This window comes from Barbus barbus (genome assembly GCF_936440315.1).
Source record: "Barbus barbus genome assembly, chromosome: 25".
Taxonomy (NCBI): Eukaryota; Metazoa; Chordata; class Actinopteri; order Cypriniformes; family Cyprinidae; genus Barbus; species Barbus barbus.
This window is the reverse complement of record NC_136753.1, coordinates 16,060,592-16,084,556: the sequence shown is the minus strand read 5'-3', so window position 1 is coordinate 16,084,556 and position 23,965 is coordinate 16,060,592. Positions and strand designations below refer to the sequence as shown.

General features: G+C 34.5%; 2 protein-coding genes across 2 annotated transcripts in view; both read right to left on the bottom strand.

The window, feature by feature from the left end:
* Positions 1-19,424, bottom strand: part of LOC306844852 (ubiquitin carboxyl-terminal hydrolase 13) — a 28,643-nt gene extending 9,219 nt beyond the window's left edge. Inside the window, exons 1-16 of the mRNA XM_079377266.1 lie at positions 19,273-19,424; positions 17,677-17,802; positions 14,607-14,667; positions 13,468-13,589; positions 11,885-12,027; positions 10,598-10,782; positions 10,338-10,432; positions 7,634-7,824; positions 6,564-6,635; positions 6,241-6,334; positions 5,384-5,509; positions 2,753-2,906; positions 2,363-2,537; positions 1,508-1,596; positions 811-933; positions 164-190 (exon numbers count right to left, since the gene is read on the bottom strand). Of these exons, the coding sequence (XP_079233392.1) occupies positions 164-190; positions 811-933; positions 1,508-1,596; positions 2,363-2,537; positions 2,753-2,906; positions 5,384-5,509; positions 6,241-6,334; positions 6,564-6,635; positions 7,634-7,824; positions 10,338-10,432; positions 10,598-10,782; positions 11,885-12,027; positions 13,468-13,589; positions 14,607-14,667; positions 17,677-17,802; positions 19,273-19,389 (1,900 nt within the window). The 5' untranslated portion in view covers positions 19,390-19,424. The remainder of the gene's footprint in view (positions 1-163; positions 191-810; positions 934-1,507; positions 1,597-2,362; positions 2,538-2,752; positions 2,907-5,383; positions 5,510-6,240; positions 6,335-6,563; positions 6,636-7,633; positions 7,825-10,337; positions 10,433-10,597; positions 10,783-11,884; positions 12,028-13,467; positions 13,590-14,606; positions 14,668-17,676; positions 17,803-19,272) is intronic.
* Positions 19,425-20,570: 1,146 nt separating this feature from the next.
* On the bottom strand, positions 20,571-23,447 carry LOC306844930 (NADH dehydrogenase [ubiquinone] 1 beta subcomplex subunit 5, mitochondrial-like). Its single transcript, XM_079377377.1, has 6 exons — positions 23,307-23,447; positions 22,684-22,769; positions 22,495-22,561; positions 22,334-22,395; positions 22,091-22,197; positions 20,571-20,901 (listed from the first exon to the last, which is right to left on the bottom strand). The coding sequence occupies exons 1-6, from the start codon at positions 23,422-23,424 to the stop codon at positions 20,781-20,783; spliced, it is 561 nt and encodes a 186-aa protein (XP_079233503.1). The 5' UTR covers positions 23,425-23,447; the 3' UTR covers positions 20,571-20,780.
* Between the last annotated feature and the right edge of the window lie 518 nt (positions 23,448-23,965).

The window sequence follows — 23,965 nt, the reverse complement described above, 5'->3', positions numbered from 1 at the left end:
CTAACAAGAAATACACAGAGCATTTAAAATCTACAAGAAAAAATAACTGACCATTTTACAAGGCTTTTAATACTGTTCATCCAATAAGTAATTTTGTAGCGCATGCATACAGTTGTAAATGTATTTTGTAATTTTGCACATTTACAATCAAAGCAGTACTTACATTCCAAAGAGTTGTTTGTTGTATTGTCTGAATACAGAATAAGACTTAGTCAGTACAAAGCAAAGCGTAATACTAAATATACAGTTTACAGTTTCAAGCAGGCTGTTTTCATTATATTTCACTATATAATACTTCAATCATTTTAAACAATGGCAAAAAACATACAACACTAAGATTTTTGTTGTTTTTTAAAGGTGTTTCTTATGTTCACCAAGGCTGCATTTATTTGATCAAAATTAGAAAATGGTAAAAGAGTAAAAACAGTGATAATGTGAAATATTATAAAAATGTCTAATTACTGTTTTCAGTTTTAATATATTTAAAATGTAATTTATTCTTGTTATAGCAAAGCTTTTCGGTCTTCAGTGTCACATGATCCTTCAGAAAGCATTTTAACATGTCGCTTGGTGCTCAAGAAACATTTTTTGGTGTTATATGTTGAAAATAGTTGTGCTGCTTATTTTTATAGAAACCATGATACACTTTTTCAGGATTCTTAAGATTGATGAATAGAAAGAATTTATTTGAGTCCACTAATCCATTTAATTAATCCTTCCTGAATAAATTAATTTCTATCAAAAAAATTAAAAATAAAATTAAAATCTTACTGACTCCAAACATTTGAATGGTAGTCTAAAGGTTCTCACCTCTGGTGTCTTCAGGAATGACAATGGGAGGTGTAAGGTTAGGCAGCTCCTCTTCTCCAGATTGTAGCCCTGTGGCCCGGAGGCGATTCAAGTCCAGGAAATCAGGTACATCTACAGAAACATCTGTAGCACATAAAAAAAAGATTTTGAAGGCAATTTTATATATTACAAAAAGAAATGTACTGTACATTGATACATTCAGAAGAGACTCTCAGAAGAATAGATTCTGGGCATTATTCCTTTCCAAAAACCTTTGCCAACATTTTGCTGACCGCAGAACCAGTCTCTGATTCCAAAAATGTCTCATGTAAAAACACAGTGCTAGAGTACCCTCTGCTGGACAAGGGAAAAGCTCTGCTGAACAAACATAACACCTTGCAAACTGATAGTCTTTTGAGGCAAGCAATCGTGATGCATTGCTCAACATGCATAGCATGTGATGGTCTGAATTGCACAAGAGAGCATGTGATAGGCAAACACAGATGACAAACAACAACATGACATATCAATAAATCTGCTTTGACAGGAGCTGGAGGCAAAGAGAATTAAAAATCCTTTCATTAAGATGGAATAAAAATGAGATAATCCAACATTTTGTGCATGCTTTGCATGCTTTTGTCAGCAATGTGTTATTTTGTCTACAACAATGTGAAATCAAATATACAACGTCAAACTAAAAGCACTTAAAATTACACACCTAACTTTTTGGGCACCCAATCAACCCCAAATGTGAACTTCTTTATTTGCACGACCATGTACTCTGGGAAAGATGCGAAACGAGAAGTCCTGAGGAGAGAGAAAGATATAATCTTTTAGAGCCTGCGTTTATACATATATTGGGATTTACATGGGTTTATATATACACTGAAGACTGGAGTAATGGTTGATGAAAATTCAGCTTTGCATCACAGGAATAAATTATATTTTAAGTATATTACAATATAGAAAATCCTTTTTTAAATTGAACTAATATTTCACAATATTATAATTTTTTTTTTTTGGTAACACTTTAGTATTGGGACCAATTCTTATTATTAACTAGTTGCTTATTAGCATGCCTGTTATTAATATATTGTCTGTTTATTACATGACCATATTCTACATCCTTAATCTTACCTAATACCTAAACTTAACAACTACCCTACTAACTACTAATAAGCAGCAAATTAGGAATTTATTGAGGCAAAACTAAAAAAAAAACTAGTCAATAGTTTGTTAATAGAGAGAATTAGACCTTAAAATAAAGTGTGACCATTTTTCTGTATTTTTGATCAAATAAATATAGCCTTGATGAGCATAAGAAACGTCTTTAAAAGAAAAAACATAAAAAATGTTAAGGTACCCAAACTTTTGAACAGCAGTGTGTGTTAATATATATATTAACAAATATATATTACAAAAATACAGTAAAAAGTAATGATATATTCTAATTAAAAGCAGATATTAAATAGCATAAATGTTTTATTGTAGATGTAAACCCCATGATATTCTTATAAATTTTGGAGAATGTTTTTAAAGTCCTTCAAAGGTCTCAAACCAGAAACTTGCTTACTTCACTCCGGCCGACTTGGCTTGCAATGCAGAGCTCCAGAAGTCTGGAACATTCTCAGGCTCAGTGAAGGCTTGCAGACAGGCAGAGAAGGGGATTCGGGCTCTGACCGGCTCTGGAGGAGGCCGCATGTTCTCCTCAGCTTCCTTCCGCTTACTCTCATATGCTATTAACTCCTCTGTACAAAGACAAAACCATATGCAATTAAGACATCATTAGGTCTACCTGCACATTAGATCCATTGAAAAGACCTAAAATATCCCCTGACGACATTAACTTTCATCCATTTTTAGAGCCAGATAAGATAGAAATAGCACTTTAAGTGCAATAACTACACATTTTTACATTTTGTAGTGCAGGAACAATGTTTAGCTCAGTTGTAGAAGGTATTACCTCTGTTGCTGGCAGCCTCCAAGGGTACAGGAAGCTGCATAAGGTAGTCCACTCTCTGTGTATAGCGCACCTTCTGTGTCTGACAGCACTGCACTCGCTCCTCAACTAAGAAGCGGAACACATCGCTGGGGTTCTCTGAGCCTGAACTGTTCCTCTGGAAATGGCAAAACACAATATCACCTACAGAAAGTTCTCTTCTGTTGGAAACACGGCGCAGTGGGTAGCAGTGTACATTATAAGAGCTGTTTAGCTCATGGAAAAACAGGTTTGAATCTGACTCGTTCCCATTTGCCTTTTCTCCTTAACTTTCCTATCTACTTTTCCGGCAAAAGCCTATAAAAAGTTTTGTTGCAGCACTAAGAACCTTCAAAGACGGACAGCACTGAATACATTAAAGTGATAGTCCACCCAAAAAAGAAAATGATGTCATTATTTATTCACCTTTGTGTCATTCCAAACCTGTATGCATTTTTATCTTCAGGAGAACACTAAAAAAAGATGACTTCCTATTGTATTTTTTGTTTATATAATGGAAGTCATTGGGAACTGAGACTGTTTGGTTACAAATTTTTGGCTATTTATTTGGTGGACTATCCCTCCAACAACCAAACTCATGACATAAAACACAATAACGGTCATATAATTCAGTTCTACAAAACAAATGGTAAACAAATCAACTTTCTATTTAAATTTAGGCATCTTTAGGGAGAGTTCAGAATTAGTCCATAATTAAGATCAACGAGGTCACCCTACAACAGTTCCGCTATTCTGAGGCCATACAGAAATATACCAGCCCTCCTCTATCAAGTCTGAGATACCAGAGACCACTGAGCAGAGAACAAACCTGCTGAGGATGTAGAAACGCACCGCAAGGTCCCCTCACTGTTCACAGGCCTTATGCTATTTTACACAAGGCACAGCTGAAGGCAGCTACAAATAAACCAGTCAACATTTCTGAGTACTAAACATTTCAAGAGACTATAGCTCTGTCTTGGTTTTATGAGGCTGACCCCTCTTGGTTTATGTTCACTGTCAGGAACAAGCAAATGTCAGCAAAGATTAGGTCTTGATCAGTTCATCACTTCAAAATCAAACAACTATATATATATATATATATATCAAGAGTTGTAAAGGTTCACATGAAATATAAATTGACCCTTTTTATTTTCATAATTCTATCTATATTGTGAACAGATCTCTATTGTTATGTCTACTGAGAATGATTTGTTGTATTGTGAACAATTCATCTGTGCATGTTAGTTTAAATATTAAAAATGTCCACTGAGTTTCTGTACTCTTCGTCACAAGTAGGCGTTCCTACTCGACATCTGTATCTAACTATATTAGGTGGGCAATCATTGCCCGCACTCCCATTGGTAGCTTCTACATCACATCACTACTTAACTCTATCATTCAAACATTTGGTGCCAGTTAATTTTTTTAAGAAACCAATGCTATTCAGCAGGGATGCATTAAATTGATCAAAAGTTACAGTAAAGACAATTATAATGGAAGATATGCATTTCAAATAAATGTTTTTTTTTTACTTTCTATATTTATCACATAATCTTGAAAAAACTAAATCACAGTTTCCACAAAAATATCAAGCAGCTCAACTGTTTTCAACAATGATAATAATAAGAGATGTTTCTTGAGAACCAAATCAGCATATTAGAATGATTTCTGAAGGATCATGTGACTTATTTGCATCCCAAAAATGAATTACATTTTAAAATATAAGAAAACAGTTGTTTTAAATTGTAGTAACATTTAACAATATAAAAAGATACAATATATAAAGAGACTTTTGAATATTATTTACATAAAGTTGAATTCTGCTCAACTTCGCCACATCATCAATGATCAAAGGAAACTGGCAATTCTAATTCAAAAAGCAAATTACTATCAGTGTGAATGCTCCTTAATAACCTGCTGAACTCTCTGAATTGATTTTGCTTTTCAGCTGATGTCACCAAGCACTTATATTTTCCAAACCCTCTCTCCAGCCACCTGTCAAATAGAAGCAATTTTTCACGATCCAGTCTATTTAAAATATGCCACATTGTAGAAGAAAAGTAAAATAGGCTGTGAATTATATTTCTTGTTGACATAGTGTATCTCAATGTTAATGTCCAACAGTGAGGCCCCTACTGTTGTTTGTTTTTAACTCACGGAAAAGTGTCAGGGAAGGCAACGGCTTTCATTCTGGACATGGACCAAGTGGGGAGGGTAACAGGAAGCATTATCTGCCCTGTGTAACCGATAGAGGTATCTAATTTTAACTCAGTTGAGAAAGTCACTTGAAGTGTGTGTCTGCCAGAGGGGTAGAGAGTGCAGTCGAATGTGTCTCCTGAAATCAGAGCCTGCTGACAAGACTCAAAGTCTACAAACACGTCTGGGGAAATCCAACCAAACCCTAGAAACCCTTGATTCTCTAAAATAATTTTTTAATAAAGAAGAGTGCAAATGGGAAAGTTTCCTCACTCTGTATCAAACCCTAATGCACAAAAGAAGTCATCTAGAAAAATGTCTAATGCCAAGCTGACAATTTCTGAACAATTTCTTTCAAACATGAAAGGAAATATTGTGTTTTCCAGAAAAGAAGCACATGATAGAGAAACACATTCGTACCTCCACCTGGTTAATTAAGTGCAGCAAGAATTCGTGAGCATCTTGTTGCCGGTTTGAGGAGAACTCTGGGTGTCCTTTACTGACCAGCGCTTTGAACATCTTAGGTGAAATCCCTCTTTGCAGCTGCTACAGAAGACAGAAAACAACATGATACATCTAGGCTCAGGGTCACCAAATGCATTTTAAAATGCCATCAGAAAAGAGAAAACCTAAGTTGGATTGCAGTTGACATTCTTAAACACTCTTAAAAGGCCACAAACCTGAACTTTAGGAAAATGGCAAGCAGCATTTTTTTTTCATAAAAAATGCATAAAATTAAGCCCATGCATTCCTTGAACAAGAAACGATTTATGATATATTATTTTGGAAGCATATTAAAAATTCTGTAGAAATTCAGTGGACCTCCAAATTACCATATTTTAGTCTTTTATTATAACACACACACAAAAAACAATGCAGGACAACTAAAACATTAATTTAGCTTAAGAATATTAGATAACTTTTAGAATACAATAGATCGGTTAATATCAGATACTGTGGCTCCTCTCAAACAAACAATCAGACAAGCCAAACAAGCACACCAAAGGTACATTCATCATTCATGTCTGCAATCCCTGTGCTCCTGCTCATTTGCAACTTTGTTGTGTGATCTTTTTTGTTGTTGTCACCTCAATTTCCCAAAGAATGACCTCCAGTTATTGCAAAAAAAATGTTAATATGAATGTACCTTAAGGTTGTCTCAAATAAATCACAATAAAGTAACTAGGGTACTGGTCTGACAAGCATTTTGTAAGTGTAAACAGCGTTATGTGGACCTAATCGAGCCAAATATCAACAAGACAGACCAAGTCAAATACCTTGTATTCTTCTTTCATCACCTGTTCAATAACTTCTGATTTCATTGGAGGTTTTGAGTACTGGCCTGAGAGAAGTCCATGACCGAGTTTCGCCCTTAAAAGGTAGGGAAACAAACAAAAAGACACAATTTAGGAAAGATGTCTAAGTGCTGCCAAATTAAACTTTCAATTAATTATCAATCAATGTACCTGTAAAACTCATGCAACCGGTATAATACTGCATTGCAAATATATTACACAAGAATTAGATATAACTTGAATTTCAGAAATAAAAAGAAGATAAATGTAATATAATATTATCATTCCATGACAAAAACACCTACATTTGTGTGCTGAAATCCTGAGTTGGATCAAGGGGTGAGTAGTCAAATATTCTCTGTAGGTTCCCAACATACCTGCAGAATAAATATTGGAAAGAAAAGCAATCATTTCTTACTGTCGCACCTGCATATTGACTTCAGTGAGTAAAGACCCTTTAAATCTGGCACTGAAATAAAATCATTAGCATACAAAAAAAAAAGCAATCAAACTGGTAGAAGGCACAGATTAAAGGCACAGTTCTCCCAAAATTGAAAATGTAAATTTGAAAATGTACTCATTCTCAGGCCATCCAAGTGTGTGAATGGGTGCCATCAGAATGAGAGTCCAACTCCAGTCATTCAATTTACATCTTGTTAAGTGAAATGTTGCATGTTTGTAAAAAACAAATCTAACATTAAGACGTTTTATCCAAAACCAAAACCATCACTTGTGGCCAAAATATGGGTCCATAATAGCTCTTCCTTCAGTCAAAGTCCATCCTCTGTTGTGCTCTCACATCAAAATCCACTGAAATATTTGTTTAGAACTGTTTTGGACTGCTTTTGCTTGTAAATGGTGCTTTATCTGTGCTTTCATGGTGCTTTATTTCTCATCAAAATGACTTTCACTGGAAAAAGTTATATTATTGAAAGTAATTTTATAGTATCTAATATTATGGAGGACTCATATACTTTAGCTGAAAGCAATGGTTTGAAGTTAAAAAAATTCATGTTTATTACAAGCATGCAGACTTTCACTTCACAAGATGTTAATAGATGGATTATAACCATGTGGATTACTTGTGGTTTATTGCAATGTTTTTATCAGCCATTTGGACTCTGACGGCACCCATTCACTGCAAAGGATCTATTGGTGAGCAAAAAATGTAATGCTAAATTTCTCCAAATCTGTTGTGAATAAGAAACAAACTCATCTTGAATGGCCAGAAATGTCACTTCTACAGTGTGACAGCATTCAAGCCCAGCTTTTTTACTTTAGCTTTTTTACTGTGCACAGACTCAAAGACAATGGTAGGAGAGTGTGGACAAGTATGTAGAATGTATTTGACCATTAAGGGCTTTAAGCTACTTACGCTCTCTGGAACTCTGGAATAGTGAAAAGCACTTGCATAGTGGTGCTCAGGTAGCAGCTGTTGCCCAGGTTTTTGAGGCCCGTATATCCTGAGCCATAGACAGGCTTTAGTTTTAGACCCGCCTCCTGAATCACTTCCCAGTCACTCACACGCGGCTGGACGTGGTTGTCTGTATGATGGCCATTCTCTGTCTGTGAGGGATGGACATAGACATTTGAGACGATTTGAAGAAGGCCGTGTTGCTTGTTTTTGCTAGTATTTAACTAGTTGTTAAAATAGGGATTTTCAAACTTTTTGATGGCCAGACCCCCAAATACTTAAGAAGTTAGACCCATTAATAACTTAAAAAAATAAAAAAGGTCACACTTTATTTTAAGGTCCAATTCTCGCCATTAACTACAACTTTTGCCTCAATAAACTCCTAATTTGCTGCTCATTAATAGTTAGTAGTTAGGTAGTTGTTAAGTTTAGGTATTGGGTAGGATTATGGATGTAGAATATGGTCATGCAGAATATGTATTTTATAAGTACTAATAAACAGCTAATATGTTAACAGTAGACATGCTAATAAGCAACTAGTTAATAGTGAGAATTGGTCCCTGTACTAAAGTGTTACCAAAAAATATATTATCTGTAACTATTGCTGTCAAACGATTAATCGCATCCAAAATAAAAGTTTTTTTATATACTATATGTATGTGTACTTGGTATATTTATTATGCATATATAAATACACACACATACAGTATATATTTTGAAAATATTTACATGTCTATATTTATATTCATATAATTTATATTATAAATAAATATATTTAATATATAAAAATAACCAATTTTTCTGAAATATATTCTTGCATGTGTGTGCATTTATATATACATAATAAATATACACAATATACACACATATATCATGTAAACAAAAACATGATCAATAATTTGACAGCACTATCTGTAACAAAGATATTTAGTAAGAAATGTATTATTATTATTTATTATTAATATATTGTACAATCTGCATAGTCAAGTATTATGAAGATATACAGGTCCTTCTCAAAAAATTTGCATATTGTGATAAAGTTCATTATTTTCTGTAATGTACTGATAAACATTAGACTTTCATATATTTTAGATTCATTACACACAACTGAAGTAGTTCAAGCCTTTTATTGTTTTAATATTGATGATTTTAGCATACAGCTCATGAAAACCCAAAATTCCTATCTCAAAAAATTAGCATATCATGAAAAGGTTCTCTAAACGAGCTATTAACCTAATCATCTGAATCAACTAATTAACTGTAAACACCTGCAAAAGATTCCTGAGGCTTTTAAAAACTCCCAGCCTGGTTCATTACTCAAAACCACAATCATGGGTAAGACTGCCGACCTGACTGCTGTCCAGAAGGCCATCATTGACACCCTCAAGCAAGAGGGTAAGACACAGAAAGAAATTTCTGAACGAATAGGCTGTTCCCAGAGTGCTGTATCAAGGCACCTCAGTGGGAAGTCTGTGGGAAGGAAAAAGTGTGGCAGAAAACGCAGCACAACGAGAAGAGGTGACCGGACCCTGAGGAAGATTGTGGAGAAGGACCGATTCCAGACCTTGGGGGACCTGCGGAAGCAGTGGACTGAGTCTGGAGTAGAAACATCCAGAGCCACCGTGTACAGGCGTGTGCAGGAAATGGGCTACAGGTGCCGCATTCCCCAGGTCAAGCCACTTTTGAACAGAGAAGCAGCACTGGACTGTTGCTCAGTGGTCCAAAGTACTTTTTTCGGATGAAAGCAAATTTTGCATGTCATTCGGAAATCAAGGTGCCAGAGTCTGGAGGAAGACTGGGGAGAGGAAAATGCCAAAATGCCTGAAGTCCAGTGTCAAGTACCCACAGTCAGTGATGGTCTGGGGTGCCATGTCAGCTGCTGGTGTTGGTCCACTGTGTTTTATCAAGGACAGGGTCAATGCAGCTAGCTATCAGGAGATTTTGGAGCACTTCATGCTTCCATCTGCTGAAAAGCTTTATGGAGATGAAGATTTCATTTTTCAGCACGACCTGGCACCTGCTCACAGTGCCAAAACCACTGGTAAATGGTTTACTGACCATGGTATTACTGTGCTCAATTGGCCTGCCAACTCTCCTGACCTGAACCCCATAGAGAATCTGTGGGATATTGTGAAGAGAAAGTTGAGAGACGCAAGACCCAACACTCTGGATGAGCTTAAGGCCGCTATCGAAGCATCCTGGGCCTCCATAACACCTCAGCAGTGCCACAGGCTGATTGCCTCCATGCCACGCCGCATTGAAGCAGTCATTTCTGCAAAAGGATTCCCGACCAAGTATTGAGTGCATAACTGAACATAATTATTTGAAGGTTGACTTTTTTTGTATTAAAAACACTTTTCTTTTATTGGTCGGATGAAATATGCTAATTTTTTGAGATAGGAATTTTGGGTTTTCATGAGCTGTATGCCAAAATCATCAATATTAAAACAATAAAAGGCTTGAACTACTTCAGTTGTGTGTAATGAATCTAAAATATATGAAAGTCTAATGTTTATCAGTACATTACAGAAAATAATGAACTTTATCACAATATGCTAATTTTTTGAGAAGGACCTGTACATTTATTTTGAAAATCTGGAAAACTGTAATATGTTAAGAAATGTGTAAATAAAATGTGTGTGTGTGGGGGGGGGGGTGGACATACCCTTTGCATTTGCAGCATATCTATTCCAAAGTGTAACAAATGTTCTGATATGTGAGGATCAAGCACTGCTTCTTCTTCATCAAAAGAATAAACATCTGCAAAAGAGAGACATGAACTGAAACATCCGTTAAACCTTCTATAATCTGTTTTTGTCTAAATTATGCTTGAGCATGAAATTTTCTGTGTGTGTTATACATGTGTGCCAACATATTCTCTGAAAGTCTGTGACACATGAAAACCTGTCATTGAGAGACACTTACCTGCTCCATCTGGGGTGATTGTGTCGAGTTTAACTGCCAGGGGAAAGTTGGTTTCTTTGTAGTGCTCAAGGGCATGTCCATTCCCTCCACTCCCATCAAAGAACCACTTCCCACAGAGGACAGAGCCATCCGTCAGGTTTAGCCACAGGTTCTCTCTCATTTCACACTTGGCGCACTTCCAGCCGCTAATAGGACATAAACCGTATTGAAGACACAAACAGGCAGGAGAGGAACTCCTCATATTTCAGTTCAGGTAATGCAGGTGTCTTCAAAGTGAGGAGGCTATGTTACTCTATAATACACTGACTGTATCCTGTAATCTTACCATGTAGACCAAGACCGAGACCATTTCCAACATATCAATATATCAGCTAGCTAGACCAATCAGTTGGCCCATATTTGGCCATTTTGAGATGATCTGCCACATGGCTAAAGAAAAGTGTTCAACACCTTCAGTGTTGTTATTGTTAATTAAAACGAATTGTTTTCGGTAATTAAAAGTGAAGCAGAAATATAAAAAATATAAATGTTGGATAAAAAATTAGAAATAAATAACATTAAGTTGAAGCACTAAAATTACTAAAACTATAATTAAACAAATAATTAAAAGCTAAAATAGGAAGAAAACTGTAAAAATAAAAACACTAAAATTTTAATTAAAAGGAAAAAAGAAAATATAAAAACTTATTCAAAATACAATAATAGTATATCAATAATACAAAAACAACACTGATTCCTATTGAGTCTGTTCTTAAATCTAGCAACAACCTTAGCAAAGGAAAATGCAAATCTGCTCTTTTAAAGTTTGTAAGATAAAGATCATTTTAGAGTAAATATGGTAAAAAGTGTTGCAGCTATTTTACTGTCTTAAACTGTTAAACCTCCTTTTATAAGTTCAATTACAAGACATAAAGATTACAAGACACAGATCAATCCCAAAGGGATTCCAGTTTATCTGCTCGGATCTAATTTGATTGCCATTTAATTTCAATTCGAATCCTGGTTCCAAATTCTGAAAAAAATTCCATTCCAGCAGTTTTTAGGAATATTTGAAACGGTTGCTTTGTCTCATATGCATTGCCGCATAGATGTCAAGACATTCTACTGAGTGTATTAATAAGTTATCCTAAACATATTCAAGCTCTTCATCAAACATCAATAGCTTGTTTTGATATTATTCCACTTGGCAGAGAAAGCAGACATATCAGATTCAAGGGTGACCTGAAGCAAACATCAGCAGTCTCTAGAATGCTTGACCATATGACTCTGGGCTGCCATGTGACCAACCTGGGAGGAATTCGAACCCCATTTTCCTGCTGTCTGAGACTTCTGGCATGTCTAGATACTTGGATCTCCTCTTCCCATGAATCAGATTCCTGCTTTTTGTATGGAGATGGAGCATTGAGGACTGCGTCACAGGCTATTGTCACCTGAAAGTTAAAGGGACATGTGAACATTATATTACAGCTGTTACATTGCATAGTGTGATATTGCTCCTAATGAGTGCTTAAAAACCACAGCAAGCTGGAAAGTGGTGCAGATTTTGACTAATTAGATTTAAAAGCCTTGAAACTCCTGGGCAAATAGGTTAGATAACGCAACTATTTTCTAGATAATAAATGTAAGTGCAGCAGCAGCAAGTAAGCACACCATGCAGTTGTTGACAAATACAAAAATGTGTGTTTGGTTGTGTGCTCCTATATTTGTTGTATGAATAACCGAAGTACAACATAAACTGTAACAAATGAATCTTTTTGCATCATGTGTACTGAAAGAACAATATATCGACAGGTAATTACTCAAATATTTGAGATATCTGTTTGCACACTACTGTTAAAAAGGGTAGGTAAGACATGTCAGTGTTTTTTGATAAAAGTTTCTTATGCTCACCAAGGCTGCATTTTTTTAACCAAAACAAGAGTAAAAACAGTAATATTGTGAAATATTATTACAATTTAAAATAACCATTTTTTCTTTAAAAACATATTCAAATATAATTTATTTCTGGATGGCAAAGCTGAATTTTCATTTTTATAGTCTTTACTGTCACATGATTATACTAATACGCTGATTTGCTGCTCAAGAAACTTTTTTTATTATTATCAATGTTGTGCTGCTTAAGATTTTTGGGAAATTGTGATTCTTGATCAACAAAAATGATAAAAGAACAGCATTTATTTGAAATAGAATTTTAATTTATAAACAATGTAAAAGTCTTTACTGTTACTTTTGATCAGCTGAATGCATTCTTGATGAAAAAAAAGGATAATTTTCTTTCAATTGAAAAAATCTGCTACTGATTCCAAACTTTTGAACGGTAGTGTATATTTTGAGATATTCACAAACAGCGCTGTGGAAAATACATATTATTTGTTTCAAATATTTGTTGTAAATTTTGTGTAAAATAAGTATTAAATATTCCATTTTGATTTTTTTTTTTGCCATCATTAAGAAAGTATATGTTAAAATGTATCAGTATTTTAAAAGCCATCAGCCAAATTGCTCTCTTGGTATCTTTGACCCCTAAAAAACCTGTATCACTCTTAATATTTTCAAAAATATCTTTAAAAACATAAGACATGCTGTGTTTTCAGGCAGCAATGACTAATAATTGTGCTTTAAAGCAAACATAATTATAAGAATTTGGATCTAATTTTTAAAACAAATGAAAATTAAATAGGAGTACAAAACCACACCACATGACATCACTGCACACAATGAGAAGCATAAACAGTGAGATTATAAAGAATCTGCAGACAGAATATAATATAATGACTTGATGTTTGACAAGCAAGCACTGAGACTGAAAGGCAGATCAGGCCTTTGGCATGCAGGGCACACAGGGCGCATGAGCACACACTCTCACTAACCAGTGCGGGTAACTCCTCAATATTTGGTAAAGGGATCTCAAAGTGGTCTGGAAATATGACAAGCTTGGCTTCATCTTCATACTCATAATCATCTCCGTTAAAATCACGGTTAAGCTCTAAATCTTCAGGAAAGGAAGTAGAGAGAAATATTTTTAATCAAGAGCTGATGGGATGACTGCACGCCAAACAAGTGCTTAAAATGTCCCCAAAAAATTTATTAATTATCACATGATGAAATTGCACAAAATGTACACAATCAAAAATAGATTTCTATTCATGTTTATCTTTTAGTATGTTTTGATGAAACATTTTCTTGAGCTCCCTTGATTGAACCACAAACATTCAAATCTGAGACTAGAATGTATATCAATGTCTAATAAAAAGTGTATATTTTAGGGGCAGCGAGTCACATTTTACATTTTCAGGTTTTTAACAACCTTTTAAAATGGCTTTTTTACACTTAAATAGTCCTGCAATGCAAATTCTAGTCTCTCGATCAAAATTATGTCATAAAAACTACTAGGTGGATCATTATGGAAGAATAATACATCAATCTAATTAGTTTGAGTATGCCACATTTACATTTTTTTTCTGCATGACAACATGGCAACGAAAAATGACAGACTAAAGGAAACATGATCGCATATGTTTGTGCTCCAAGCAGACATATTATCCTTAATAGAGCAGTCTGAGTTGTCTAAATTACATATTTGGGAAAGCATTGTGGGTTTACAAAATGACTGGCATCCTTTCTGACGTACCGCCCTCAACCAGAGAAGGAGGCGTTTATATTGATTGGATGCCTGAGAATAAATGCCCATCGGTCCCCCACCTGCTACGTCATACCTCCAATGGCAGAAGTGTGTCAGCCTGGGGGGTTGATAGGGCACAGCAGCTGACAGGCATAGTCGGCCACTGTAAACCAACCCTCCATAGCAGAAGATTAGGCCAGGGCAAGCATGTGGCACTTTAGATTTAGAACGGTTTCTAACTGCATATACAAATAAATTAGCTAAATTTAGCCCCAGCCAGTAATGACTGAGACTGCTAAACATAAAAATACATGGCTTATTAAAAAGGGTTTGAGGTAGAAGTTTTAGTCTAGAATTTTTTTTTTTTTTACTTTAAAACATACTTACCTAAAAATACTTTTCCGTTCCTTCTTCTTGGTATGGCACCCCCTGCAGCACCTGTGGCTTTCTGTAATTAACATCAGGAAACAACATGGGTCATAAAACTGTAAAGTGCTTTGTGCTCAAATATTTTTATATGTGACATTGGACCACAAAACCATACAAAAGGGTAATTTCTTTTAAATTTATATTTATACATCATCTGAAAGCTGAATAAATAACCTTTCCACTGATGTATGGTTTGAAAATCTGGAATCTGAGGGTGCAAAAAAATCTAAATACTGAGAAAATCGCCTTTAAAGTTGTCCAAATGACATTCTTAGCAATGCATATTACTAATCAAAAATTACGTTTTGATATATTTACGGTAGGAAATTTACTAAATATCTTCATGGAACATGATCTTTACTTAATATCCTAATGATTTTTGGCATAAAAGAAAAATCGATAATTTTGCCCCATACAATGTATTGTTGGCTATTGCAACAAATACACCCGTGTAACTTATGACTGGTTTTGTGGTCCAGGGTCACATATGGTACTATGTGATGTGGATATTTTCCATATTTATAAGCAGTGCTGACAGTATCTGTTCCTTGTTTGTATGTTTGTTGTGGTGTATTTTAGTTCTGGTGTTTTGAAAATTTAATAAAAGAAAATCATGAAAGGAAACAACATGGGTAATAATGGCATGTGTGTCTATACTGAACAACAAATATTACTGAATCATGTTACAAATCTGGATAAAATCCAATTTATGTGCATATGAAACTTGACAGTTGGGTCAATTGTTCCGTACAAAGCACATAATGGTAAAATCAATTGATTGCAGAGTAAAGAGATTGTAGAGTAATGACTGAATGGGTAATGCTGACAGGCTTCTCATGTAATCCCAAGTATAAACAGCAAACACAAAAGCTACAGGAACAGGGCCGACTGTTTCTGGACAGATCCAGACAGGAAAATAGGAGCATTTAACCAGCACATCCACATTCACTTGGAAGAACAAGAAACCATTACATAATTAGATTCCTATTCTGACCAACCAAATCAGTCATCATTAGGCCAGTGTATAGGAGCAGGCTGGGATTCAATATAGAACTGCTATAAGGAAAGACTGTCATTGTAACATTCAAAAATGAGACAATATCTAAAATCTGAAGATTTAAAATCTATTACATTGAGTTTAGTACATATAGTAAAAAACTATATAAAATGCTGTTTTAAATAATGCAGCACAGTTCAGTTTTCTTCTCTGTGTACCATGCTGTTTTTGTTAATCTACCATGCTGTCTAGTTATATGCTGTCTAGTTATCACAGAAAATAATTCTGACATGTCGCTCAGTTTGTGAAAAAGCTCAGAAAACACATTTACTGTAATTATTGTAAATATACAGATGTTCCTTTATTGTGCTTTTTCTTGCTGACATTTCCCAAGAGGGTTAGCGCAGTAGACCCATGCTAGGCTCATCATTTATAAGCCAAAATGTCAAAACCACCCTCTGAACAGCCTGTTTATTGCTAAATTTGTGCTGAAGAACTGCCACATCACATGATTAAAACCATAACATTCAAAGATGCTTCCAAAAAAAAACATAGTGGACAAAAATTTTCTAAATCCAAACAGACCTCTTGCTATGCAGTCTTCATGAATTGTGTAAATTTAGGTATATGAGTATAGCAAACCTCTAAAACTTGAAGAAGAGGCAGACAAAAGTCATCTGCAAAAAACTGAACTCACAATGAAGAGTGAAAAATATCTCTCTCAGGACCTCAATACTCTTAGCTGCTTTCTAAATCCAAGTCATCAATGTCTGCTAAACTGAATGTTTCCACATTTTTGGAAGCTATAATAAAATAAAGTAAGACTAAATGAGGACAAATCAAAAGGATGTGACCTCAACAAGCGACATATACTTTGATTGCAACAACTCATTTATAAAATCGATAATGATAATAATTGATTTGATTGGCGATTAAATTTGTTTGTGCACTATGAAAAGAAAACAAATTCTAAAATTAAATTCTACGTGTAACACAAGTAATTGTATTTTTTATGAGAGCAGTAACAGTAAAGAGACTATTGAAATGGAATATAAACATAATATTTGCTTTTGTTTTTCTTTATCATTTTTAATTTAGTGATTTTAACTTCTACTATCAAATAGTAAAGCAATCGGTTTAATTTAATGCATACAACGTTTAATTGCACATAGAAAGACTGACTATATTTGTTTCTATTGCCTTTAAATTTCACATTGTTTGGAGGATAATGTTGATGTGAAATGTGAAAGAACACTTTTGTAAATAATAGTTTAAATTCATATATATTTTTAATAATGAATCTTTTTTCATCAAATTAATAAACAATATAACTGTCAGACTACTCCGTAATCAAAATAATGATTAGCTGCTACATACATAGTCCCAATAGCCTAACAAGCACATCCACATTGAATCTGCTGACAAAAGTCCAAAGAAAGCTCCACACATTTCTGCAGAATCAGAACATCTGTCATTCCAGATCCACACATCCTACACCCCTTGCATGTTTAATAATAATTATTGCTAATTTGAAAATGCTTTGCAATACATGTTTATTATTGTTTGCCTTATTTAGCACAATTTATTCCTCTTAAAATCAGCGCAGTGCAATCGGCAAATTCTAACTTGACCTAGTAAGATACTGGCCTCATCTGTTCTGGAAAGGTTTACTCATTAAAGATATTATTCCCTGGCACCTTATGTTTATGGTAATGCTTTTGTTATGTTACTGGATGCATTTTGTACACAAAAATTAAGCCAAAAGTGTCCATTGCAAATGAAATCAACTCCAGTGAGCAGACAACACAAAAGTTCTTCATCAAGACATTTACTGACAGCAATCCATTTACAACTTTGTCTCTTTTGCTTTCTTTGTGTTGTTGGATACAGCTCAGTAAGTTTTCATAACACATTCAATATGTACAGGTTTCTTTAGAGTGTACAATGAAACATATATTTACTTTTTCTGTGAAGTTTACAAAGAATCCAACAATAAAAAAGCTTGAAAAAAAGTTTTGTCATTCTTCTTACCTCTTTCACATGTCGTTTTAAGTGCATGTACACACTCTGTCCAGTTTTACGGTAATGTCTCTCCACATGTTCTCTTCCGAAACCCAGGAATGAGTTCATACACACATACAGACCTCCTTCCGATTCCTAAAAAAATGATGAAACATGATTTAAGCGAAGTCAAATGTGGCCATGTAATCTTATACTTCATGTTAAATATCAATAATTAAAACCAATTTTCCATAATGTACAATTTCATATTTCTAATAAGTTACATTTACAAAACAAATGTGAACCAAAAAACTACTATTAGAGATTAGACGTCATAAACATTTGAAGTCATAAACATCAACATACAAACTGTAGCCTATACATGAAAAGAGAAAACACTTTAACAGAGATGAACTCAATCAAAAAGGGTTTTTTAGAGATTTTCTGAATTTTAATGCAGAATATCTGCTCCCTATTATTAGAAATAGGCCTAAAATTATTAGACATAACATTTATAAATAAACATAAAATTGCATAATGCTCAGAATTGTGCCTTTTACTTTACTAATTTAAATTACTACAGTAATGGTGCCCTTTTTGTTGCTGCATGTTTTCAGGCATATATTGCAATAACATGGCATCATGATACTTTTGGTCATTAAGATTATTCACATAATTTATAATGGCATAATGCTTGTAAGTTATCAAAAGTTATTTTCAATGGCATTTGTTCCTTTAAATTGAAAAATTCTTACAATACAATAAGATTATTTATTTTAAACTCTTTTAGCTGTAAAGAATAAATCAATAAGGAGTTCAATCTGAATCAAAACACTGAGTTACAGGGCCAATGTGTTAGTTAGGGTGTTGAGGGCCCACCAAACCTGTCACTAGCTACTGGTGACACACGAGCTTGAACAGATAGTGTGTAAAAATAACCTGTCTTTTAGTCTGACATGATGAACCCCAAACAGCTGAGTCACCTTTAAAACTTTTACAGCTGGGAGTAGTTGTGCACTTTACCCACATTTCTATAAAAGTCCCCATCACCGCTCTCCAAAATATATGGTTATTATACATTATTTGTGGTCAGAGCTTGTACAGTTGAATATATATAACAACCAGCATTGACCTGGATTCTTTTCATAGGTCATGGCTCCTTACTGCTTATTAGTGTACATTTAGGAAATTACAGTTTTCACATTTATCAAGCTCCACAAAAGTCGTTTGTCTACTGGTGTCAAGCAATACAGTCTGATCTCAACAAGTATCATACTACTAGATTGCCAATGTTGATGCATAAGAACGGGGGAAATATTATTATTGCTTTGACACGCCTTTAAAACAGAGGACAGAAATTCTCTGTAATACAGACCAGCGTGTTATTTATGCTACCATTATACATCTGTAGCTCGTATAGCGCCATTTGAAGTAGGGAAACCTGGTCCCACTGTAAGATGTAAACACCCGTGTGTTATTTATGTATTTCTGAAGGCTGTCACATAAGTTGAGCTGGAGAACGGTGGCCGAGGATCCCCCATCTCTCTATACGCAGCTTTTCACGTGTCCGGGGCACGCCAGTTGTTGTTTAACGTTCATGCATTAAGTATTTGAAATAATACTCACAGGAGAGTCGTAGGAAAAAGCGCATTCGCTCTTGAAAACCCTGTCTCCTGTCCTCGGTACTCTAATGGTGGGCATGTACGGGACCAGTAGCTCTCCCAGATCTGTAGCCATCTTCATTCCTGCTGCTCGCACCACTATGAGCCTCGCTGGAGCAGCGTGTCAGGCAGAAGATGAGATGGGGCTATTTTTAAATCATACAGAACCCACATTCCTCATGGACCGAGGGATGTGACGACGAAAACATTGGGACACAGTGGGATGGAGGTGTGTGTGTGTGTGTGTGTGTGTGTCGTGGTTAGGGGGGGGGGGGGGGGGGGGACAATGGGTGTCCCCTTGGAGAAACAGGCAGTGTTTCACATCATTCACCCTTACGCCAAGTGGTGGCATTTTCTGTCTCTGCATGTAGTGTACTTCATACTGAATAACTTAACGTTATCTTTTTAATCTTTTAACAAGCATTTTTATTAAATGTTATATGTATTACGTTGTCCTTTATTATTACTTGTTTTGAATTTCCATTTATTGTTAAGTATTTTATGTATAAGCATACTAATTTTATCCTCTTTTATCATTATAAAATGAGCTTCATCTTTAATCTAATGTTATATTAATTCAGGTATTTTTACATGTTTTCATGTGCACATGGTGAGTACTGTAATGTTTTTTTTTATATATGAAAAGTGCTATAAACTAAAAAGGTTTGTTTATTTATTTATTATTGTTGTTGTTATACAATTTACATTGTATGTCAAAGTTAACTGCTAATTGATCTCTTTATTTCTAAATTTATATTTTCTAATTATAATATTAGTCAGAATATATTGAAATTGATGTTTTACAATTATATATTAGGCTGAAGACAATAGACTGATATACAGTAGTCGGTTTGTTTGCTTGGAGAAAGAATTTATGAACTGAAATTTTATTTTATTCACATCTTTTAATTGACCATATCTTCTGATGTAGTACTTCAGCACTTTACCTTTATGGTTACTGGAAATTTCTGATTCTAGTGTAACTGCAAAAATACATTTTTTTTTATATTTAGGTTATTGATTGCAATTGTTTCTTTGGTATTTGTTCACTTGAACGCCTAAATGGCTTTCCTACTTCTGTGAAACACAAAATAAGAAATTATGAAAAATTTGTTTGATCTTTTTCATGAAAACATACAAAAATGGGGATAGGAGCTTTCAAGCTTCTATAAACATAAAAGCAACATTAAAGCAGTCAGTATGTGCTGTATTCCAAATTTTCTGAAGCCATACAATATATTTGTGCAATGAGCAGTCTGAAATCAGTAAATGATTAAATTTTAATTTCTGGGTAAATTCTTGAAGCAACACTCAATCGAATACACAAGAGCAGTAACTTATTTATAATCATTAGTTTATTGGTGCCAGAGGCAAAAATAAGGAAAAAGAAACATGATTTTTTTTTTCATTTATAACAATACATTATACATTGTATAATGTCTGAATATTTTGGACTGGTATGCATGACCACTCCTAGTTATCAGGGGACGACTTAGGGCTGTAGTCAATGAGATTCTTATCAAGTGTCTGAATCTGGAACCAGGGTCCATCTCCTTTTTCTCTCATGTGTCGGCGGACATCAAGTTGTAGTTGTCTGCAAGAAAAATAGAGGATAATAAATTATGTACTGCAGTTTAAAAAAACACTGTGGTTCTCATTCTTTTTAACTCAAAGGCTAACAAAAATGTTATTTTATAAATTATACATTTAATTTATAAAATAAAATAAAATATATATTTTAAATATATTTATTTATTTATTTTAAATTTTATTTTAAGGACAACAAACATTTTATTAACAGAAACGGCAATGTGCTTAAGTAGAGGTGGTGAATGCTGGGCATAATCATAATGACACTCGTTCATAAGTGCCAGGTATTGATTTTCCCTTGAGAGATCTGCCAAAACTGATACCCGTCAGCAATAAAAGCTAAAAAAATTAAGGACACATACAAGTTCAACCTATTCTTATATTACAAATTAAAATATTTGGTAATAAATAAGGTCCCATTAGTTAAAGGGACAGTTCTGACAGGCATCTTTTACTCATCCTAAAGTTGTTCCAGACCTGTATGAATTTCAATTTTCTTCTAAAAAAAACAAAAGAAGTATTAACCAAACCGTTTCCCTATTTTTTTTTAGAATATGGAAATCAATAGGTAATGCGATTTAACATTAAACCGTTCCTTCTGGCCAAAATATCAGTCCATATAATGATACTTCCTCCAGTGAAAACGTACATCCCCTGTCATCCTCTCAAATCAAGATCCTCCAGGATATTTTAGATCTGTTTTAAACTGATTTTTTGTGCTTGATCTGTGCATATGTCTCTCCTGATTCAGATGAAATTACATTTTCACTAGAGAAAGCAATATTATGGATAGAGAATGCTTTTATCGGGAAGCAGCAGTTTGAAGTAAAAAACATAATGATGGTTTCGTTTATTACAAAAACACAGCTTTTCACTTCACAATACATTTATTGATACCCGTTCAATTCTTGTAGATTATTTTGATGCTTTTAACAACTGTTTGGACTCTCATTCTGATGGCACCCATTCACTGCAGAGCAAGTGATGTGATGAAATGTTCCCAAATCTGTTCTGATGAAGAAATAAACTCATCTACATCTTGGACTGCCTGAGGGCGAGTACATTTCCAGAACATTTTTGGATGACCTACTCCTTTAACTAATGTTAACAAAATGATACCTTAAAAAGTACACGTGTGCATTTTCTCATTGATCCTAACTCCTAATTAGCTAAATCATATAAAGACGGCTTACCTCATTTCAGCCTTCTCGGCCTCCATTTGGATAAGTGCCATCATTTTCTCATAGTCCTTCACTGGGCTGTCATAAAAGGTACGTGCAATCCAACGGGTGATGGGATGCTAAGATATAATGAAGAAAAAACCAGACCAAAAGCATTTATGACAGCAGCAACACAATAAAAACGAATACAATGGACAATTTTTACTGCCATATAAGATGTATTTGATGTTTTTATGCGGTTAAATTTTAGAATACCTTGTAGTACTCCCAGTGCTCTGGTTCGTAACCTTCAGGTGTCTCCGCTAACTCAGATTCCCCTGTTTAGTGAATTGCAGATATTACTGACATTATTCAAGTTATTATGGCAGGTACAGAAGCTATAGGAAGAAAAACTGCCAGTTACATGAGAAATTTACCTATGAAAATATTAACAAACGTCACAAGAGCTGCCACAGGGATGCCAGTGAGAAGAATGTAATATTTCTGGTGTAACAAAGCAAGAGAGGAGAGAAAGATTGGAAAAAATATTTCTAATTATTATTTGACTAAACATAAGCATTATAAATAATATGCAACTGAAGCAAAGTATTTATAGCAAGTTTCACCAGCAGGTGAAGAAATCTTCTGTCATAGAAGTCAGTGGGCTTGATGATAAACATCCTTTTCCCATGGCTCCCATGACGGACAACAACTGTAAAAGAACAAATGGGTTTAAAAAAATAAATAACAAAAAGAAGGTCAGCAAGTCAACACACATTGCCACAGCATTACTGTCAGCTAACACCCTATTTATACAACAGGAAGTCAAATATAATACAAAACTAATCTGAAGCAGGAGTAACACACAGCTACAGCTGCAAATCCAACTGATAAGTCTGAGGTGGAAGTAAAACTGTTACATACACAATGAAGGCCAAAATACTGTGTTTGACTAACTTGGTAAATGAACTGCTTGCACATCAACACTTACAAGCAACGGGCAGGAAACTCAAGATACATTTTGAATCAGAATCTGTTAACTAAATGACTATGTAAAAACAGTATATTTACGTTTACACATAACTTAACAGCTGTAATTTATGTGATAGCTATAGGAAGGTTACAGAGGGGATTGTTGTAGAGGCCAGTTTACACTTGACATGCTAAGCAAGCAAAGCAAGGTCACTGCTAAAAATAATCCTTCTCAACGGTCATATCGCTGTGCTTATAAACAATAAATATTATTTACCTTGTTCTGAACGTGCAACAGTCCTGGAGAGCAGATTCGAGGACTGACAAGCTCGTTTCAGGGGGTTTAATCTGGCTGTAAAAGCAGCAGCCGTCCGCAGAATGCTCATGCCCACCATGACTGTTGATGGCGTGCGTGAACAAGCCCTTCACTGATTGGCTCATCTACCGCAGATGAAGCCATGTTCTCCATTCATACTCAGGGCAAAATAAAGGTTCGTAGATGACGCTCAAAAATAAATAAATAAATAAATAAAATAAAAAACAGCTGTTGATTTTGAACATTAATTAAGCAATATCGTAAATAAGTGGAAATCTTTTCTCGACAAATTCAACAGAAAGCTAAAGAAGAGCAAAATAAAATAATAAAAAAATAAACAGCTGTTGATTTTGGACATTAAATAAGAAATATCGTAAATAAGTGAAAATCTTTTCTCGACAAATTGAACAAAGCTAAAGAAGAGCAGAACAGAATAGAATAGAATATTGGACAATATGGTAAAATGAGAACAGAGACATTTTTGAATGTCTGGTATATTATTGAGTAATTTATACTTCAGTTTGCTGAACTACTCTTATTATTATTACTTATGCTTAAAATATTAATAATAGTGCTTATAATATTAATTGGCTGAAATTCTGGGTCTAAAATTCTACAAC

Excerpts from the sequence above, each read along its gene's own strand:
- LOC306844930 (XM_079377377.1), bottom strand. The coding sequence starts at position 23,424 with ATGGTGGGCATGAGCATTCTGCGGACGGCTGCTGCTTTTACAGCCAGA. Across the intron at positions 22,198-22,333 it reads AGCACTGGGAGTACTACAAG|CATCCCATCACCCGTTGGAT; the intron begins GTATTCTAAAAT and ends ATTATATCTTAG. Across the intron at positions 20,902-22,090 it reads GCCGAGAAGGCTGAAATGAG|ACAACTACAACTTGATGTCC; the intron begins GTAAGCCGTCTT and ends TTTTTCTTGCAG.